Source organism: Amborella trichopoda, chromosome 10 (assembly GCF_054954075.1).
Source record: "Amborella trichopoda isolate Santa Cruz 75 chromosome 10, AtrichopodaSantaCruz75HAP2 v2.0, whole genome shotgun sequence".
In the NCBI taxonomy this organism is placed as follows: Eukaryota; Viridiplantae; Streptophyta; class Magnoliopsida; order Amborellales; family Amborellaceae; genus Amborella; species Amborella trichopoda.
This window is the reverse complement of record NC_142345.1, coordinates 1,614,240-1,620,265: the sequence shown is the minus strand read 5'-3', so window position 1 is coordinate 1,620,265 and position 6,026 is coordinate 1,614,240. Positions and strand designations below refer to the sequence as shown.

General features: G+C 39.9%; 1 protein-coding gene across 2 annotated transcripts in view; it reads left to right on the top strand.

Annotated features, from left to right (window-relative positions):
- Positions 1–941: 941 nt before the first annotated feature.
- LOC18427970 (uncharacterized) overlaps positions 942–6,026 on the top strand; it is a 35,392-nt gene continuing 30,307 nt past the window's right edge. The window contains exon 1 of one of the 2 annotated variants that reach the window (XM_006837011.4): positions 942–1,611. In XM_006837011.4, coding sequence (XP_006837074.1) covers positions 1,126–1,611 — 486 coding nt within the window. In that variant the 5' untranslated portion in view covers positions 942–1,125. The remainder of the gene's footprint in view (positions 1,612–6,026) is intronic. The other variant, XM_020663502.2, reaches the window with a different exon arrangement.

The following is a 6,026-nucleotide window of genomic DNA, read 5'->3' as shown; positions in this document are numbered from 1 at the left end:
GAATTTTTTACAACAAAATTACGTGTTATGATAAAATTTGGAGGCCAACCTTAATTGGATTGTTTGAGGTTTGCAACCTTATAGAAACCACACCTTTTATATTATTGATTGTGAAATCTAGGCTCAAAGAACAATATGTATGACAAATTTATGAACATTTAAAATAAATAGTCTAAATAAATGATCATATAATACACCATTTTTAGAGTTTGAAGTCTATTTTTTTATTATCATTGTCGAGACAATTGGTTTGATATTTTCCTTGCACCAAAATAATAATATTCAAATAAGTGATTTAAAAAACATCAGGTTGGCAGGGAATCGTCCAGTTCGACCCGAAAATCAGTCATCTCATATCGATTCTTTCAAAATATTGGAGATTGTCGGGGTCTAGATGAGAACCATCAATTTGTTATAGTAAAACAATATTTTTTTTAGGTAATTCAATAGCTGTGGGCATTTTGAAGGTATTAATTGAAGGTGTCAACGGTAAAAATAGATGCCACGATGTGATAACTGGGTGTGGGGATGATACCACCACGACCACAACCCATTTTCTTAAAAGTGATAAGTCAATGGGGATTTAGGCCCTTACTTTTGGTGAGAATGGAAAATGAAACATTATCGGGCTCAACGAGGCTACTGTCGGTTCACCGATCCTATCTGGTTTTTGGTCGGTCTCTTGTTTTTGTACATGTTTTTTCTGTATAGTAAAATACAGTGATGAGAAGTGCCGACCGATTCACCGAACCGAACTGAACCGAACTAGTTGTTGTGATGCCCGATCTAAATCACCCATTTGTTTTTTAAATCACTTATACAAATATTTGAGTTGTGGCGTTACCCCTTTTCTTTAGAAATTTTATTCGCTCTCTCAAAGACAAAAGTAGAAAAAGAGTGTTTCTGTCATTATGAAAGTATCCTATGGCTTTTTAGTCATCTTCAAATATCGTTGTTATTTCGAATTCCCCAATAAAAATCTCTCTCTCTTTAAAATCCCTGTCTTCTCATTCTGAAAGCCACCACCACTCTGTCTCTGTCGCATTTTTCCCATCTCTCTGTTCTCTCTCTCTCTCTTCAGCTTCTGTCTCATTAATTTCCATCTCTTTCTCTGCATGTTTCTCCATGGATTACAGTAAGTGGGCTGAAACCCATCAACAACAACAACAACAACCGGTATCTTCTCAGCTTCATCCAACCGATAGTTTCTCTCTCCACCAACCCTATCACCCTTACTATCCATTATATCACAACCCCAGTACCCATCAACCCTCTGAATATGGAGTTCCATCTTCTCTGAAACTCCCACAAAATGGCCCCCATTACTCAGCTCCACCCTCAATGGCTTCTCAATCCCACAACGCGCTTGATATTTCTCAATCTGATACTTCTTTGAGGCCTCCTGGTAGTGAATCTTATGCTCCTATGGGTCCACCCACCATGAGTTCTTATACCCCACAATCTGGTTTTGAAGGTCAGGGCCCTTATCACACTCATATACCTGGAGCGATGCCACCAAATTTGGGGTATTATCAGGACCCCGAGACGCAGTCATGGGCGGCGAAGGAGGCTATAAAGCAGTTTGGTGCCGATCCTTTGGTTTTTGGAGCTGTAAGAAAAAAACCTAATAACCCCAATCTCTGGCTCTCTCTCCCATTATTTTGATATTGTTTATTATTATAGGAATGGATTGGAAAACTGGGTTCTCTTCTTTTTGTCAGATTTTTACTTTTTTTGTATAATTTTCTATTGAGGTGTGACCTAGTGCTGGTTAGAATAGAGAGGATGTTGTTGTTTTCGTTATTTTTATCTGAATCATCCATTGTCTGTACATTGCTTGTTTTAATGTTGACTAGATAGGGGAGTTGGGTCTACTGGTTTGCTGTGTACTATGTTAATTTGCTCATGAAGGTTCTTCAAGTTTTGATTTTTGACAAGTATTCGATGTGTACGAGCCTTGCTGATATCATTTTTTGGGCATGTTGTTACTGTTAGACGGAGTGCTTATTGTTTGTGTGTCTTGTTTAAGTTGATCTTCTTTGGTGTGATTTAGTGGATATATATCTTTTGTTCCTAGTTATTACAATGGCCCATCTTGTCCTTAGTCATTACTTGATTGGAGCGCTAAATGTTCAGTGATTGCAATGTATCTCATTTGTTCTCAGTTGACTGAGTTAATTTAGTACCATTTTATTTTAAAGTGCCATTTTTCCTTATAACTATAAAGCTGAGTTAATTTAGTACCATTTTATTTTGTAGTGCCGTTTTTCCTTATAATATATAAAGTTAGTACCATCAAATTCATATTTAATCTTAAACCACATCTTTAATGAGACTGGCAAGAATTTTAATATCATTGCCTCATTTATTTGGGTGGGATATGCAACTTAATTAAACAACTTGACAAGGCTGACATGATGTCTACAACACTGAAGTACTCCCCAGTTCCCGCTATAGAAAACTACTCATCAAAATGCTTATCAAGAACTTGGACCTTGTTCTCGTCTCTTTCCTCCAATCCTATGATAGTGGTTTTGATGTTTTCCCAATTCCCATATTGCTTTCACACTATAGTTTCAAGATTTCATGAGAAAAAAATTTGCTTGGCAAACTTAGATAAATTGTTGCGGTTTTAATTCCTTTTTTCCTTGATGAAGGTGAACTTTATATTAAAAATAGTAAAAATATACAAAAACCAAAATAAGTGGTAAAGGCAGCCCACAGAATGGGTGCTCAGAGTACTCAAGTGGTCGGGGAGCCTGAAGAATCTAGAAAACAAAACCAAAAACGGAGAGCTTAAACTTAAAATGGCCATAAAAGGGGAAGGAGGAAAGGGGTCTTCTGCTGAATGTATGCTATCTGGGGTAAGTAAGTATAGCCCGAATTGTGGATACATAAGCCCAAGTGAAAAGGGTGAGAATAGAGGTAAGAAAGAGAGGAAAAATAAATAAATAAAAAGAGAATGGGGACAAAGAGAGAGATACATGGATAGAGAGAGGAATGAAGCAAGAGAGAAGGAGAAAAAAAAATGGTTAAGGGAAGAGAAAACATATGAAGAAAGAGAACAAAAGAGAAATATACATGAGGTAGGAGGGCTCAAGAGACAACTCAAGCCTCTAAGGCTATTGAGGCTTGTGTCACCTTCAAGTATTTCGACTCTGTTACATGCTTGCGCCCCAAGTAAACTGTTTGCAAGGAATCACCTGCAGGGGAAATAGATAGAGAGAGAATGCAGAGATATAGCGGGAGAGGAATGAGACGGATAAGGATAGAGAGATAGACTAGAGAAGAAGAGATGGATAAGAGAAGAGAGAAAGCTCATTGAATAGTATGGAGAGAGCAAGAAGAAAGGTAGACGCACAGGTAGGAAATAACAAGAGGTAGGAGAGATGCAACGAGGGTATAGAGATAACACAGGATGAGAAGATAGATTGTAGGGGGAAAGTTGTCATAAAGAATATTCTATGAATATATGACAATTTTTTTCTCTGTTGTTTCTTCTTTTTTGCTATTTTCTCTTTCTTTTTCTTTCCTGAGAAAGAATGAAAAATGGGAGGATACAGAGAAGACAAACTATACAGTAGAAGAAAGAGACAAGAGGAGGGGAGGAGGGGGGGGGGGGGGGGGGGGGGGGTGAGATAAGAGAGAAGACAAGCTTGTGCCGGGAACAATAAGGGCTCCATCCTTAGCAAGTCCTTCTGCTGTTGAGTTGGCTTCTCGGAGGATATCTTTGAAGGAAACTAGTGGTAGAGATTTGCATTTGAAAGCAATCTGGACAAAAATGGTCGGGAGGTGCCAACGTGGCTGTCTGAGGTTAGATGCCCAAAGGATTTTGTTGCTTGAGTCGGCCTCTACTTGCACACTGATAAACTGTGTGGCAACTTGAGAGGCTCTCTTAAGGCCTTCGAGCAAGGCAAGGGCTCTGCTGTGGTAGAGTCTAAAACTCTCAAGGGTTTCGAAAAGGAAAGGAAAACTCCTACAGAGTTGGCCAGGGTGCTGCCAAAACCTAAGGGACCTGGGTTTCCTAGAGGGGAACCATCTGAATTAATTTGAGAAAACCCAGGGGAGGAGGATTCCATACAACCCTATATTAGGGAGGGGGAGAAGCAAGGGAAAGAAGGCAGTTCCAATTTGCGAGGAATTTTGTTAAGGGGAGGGATTTGTAGGTGGGGATATTATTGGCCCATAAAGATATCAAAGCCAAAATGGAATCGAAAAGAGGAGATAGGTGTCTAGCAGATCCTTAGAAGAGCCATGCATTCCTTTCTAGCCAAATGGACCACAAGACAGCCAAAACTGAGATATGCCATAATTTTCCACCATTGCTAGGGAAAGGAGGGGAAAACAATGTCAAAAAGAGTTGAGGAAGGGAATTGGATGCCGAAAATTTGGAGGGGGAAGACCAACGGGAGAAGGACATCTCACAATGGAGGAAGAGATGAGGGATAGTTTCCTCATCTTGAAGGCACAAACTACATCAATTGGGAAAGGAGAGCCACTCCTCCGAAGTTGGTCAAGAGTTAGGACCTTGCCTTGAAGGAGGATCCAAGTGAAAGCTTGGATTTTGAGGGGCGCAAGTATGGACCAAAGCTTCTTTAGGAGATGAAAGGGTTCCAAAGAGGTAAGGAGAGAGGAGTAAAAGGAGGAAACCTTGAAAGCCCTGGAGGGATTGGGGGCCTAGATGATAGAGTCGTCTCCAGAAATGGGTGAGAAGAAAGGGATTAACATTAGAAGAAGAGAGTTGAAAGAGCTGATTTCAGAACCAATAAGGTTTCTCCTAAATATGGGGGTCCAGACCAAGGATGACACCTTGCGTTCCACATAACTGGATACATGCATCTTGGTCTGTGGCCAAAAGGAAGAGAGAGGGGAACAATTGTCCTAGGGGTTGATCTCCAATCCAAAGGTCTTTCCAAAATCTAACCCTAAACCCATTCCTTATCTTGAATCTTATGAGAGTCCCGAAGGCAGATTTAGAAGTTGAGATAGACTTCCAAGCACCTGAGCCACCGTGCATAGGCCATCTGTTATCCCTAATGCCATATTTTGCCTTGATAACTTGTTTCCAGAGGAGAGGATGTGCCGAAGAGAATCTCCACCACTGTTTGCCCAATAAGGTAGATCATGAGGTTGATCTTCTTTATACCCACGTCACCAAACTTCTTGGGGCTACAAATCTTGTTCCAGGCAACTAAATGAAATTTATAACCTTCAAAGTCTCCATTCCAAAGGAAATCCCTAATAAGTTTCTCAAGGCGATATGGGAATGGACATAGGAATCTTGAAGAGAGACATCTGGTAGATGGAGATATTGGCCAAAGTTGCTTTTATAAGGCTACTCCTTCAGTCAAGGGCATTGAATCTACCCTTCCAATTGACAAACTTCCAAAGAGAACTTCTCTATAATACTGTCCCAAAGGTGTTTTCTAGGTTTACGTAAACACAAAGGTAGAACCAAGTACTAGGACAGGAGTTGATCAATGGCACATCCTAATTGATCAGCTAGGGACACAATTTCAGGATCTTGAACTCGCACTCCCAACATCTTAGTTTTGGACATGTTTATGGTAAACTCAGAACGTCTAAGGAAGAGCCAGAGATTATCCAGCTGAGGGTTCACCCCCACAAAAGATTAAAGTGTCGTCAGCGTAGAGAAGGTGAGAAATGAGCGGGCCATCTCTAGAGATTTGGAACCTGGTGGTTTTAATTCCTTGTTGCTTTTCTTTTTTTATTTTGTTTGAGGCTTCACATGAGTACTTGCCATTGTCTAACTCCACCACTCATTTCATGTCAATCCAAATTTTCTAATTGTTTGATATTTGAACTACTTCAAGGTTTCCTTCACACCCAAGAATAGTTTTCTCTACCTTCATGCCTTGCCTTTTGTTTTTCAACATATAAAAGATCTACCAAGTACCAATTCAATGCATACTCTGGTACTGGCACATGCTAATGTGATAGATTGTGTTTTTCCTTTGTCTCAAATCCTCTCGACTTACAGTCCTTGGCAACTATATTCAGTTGTT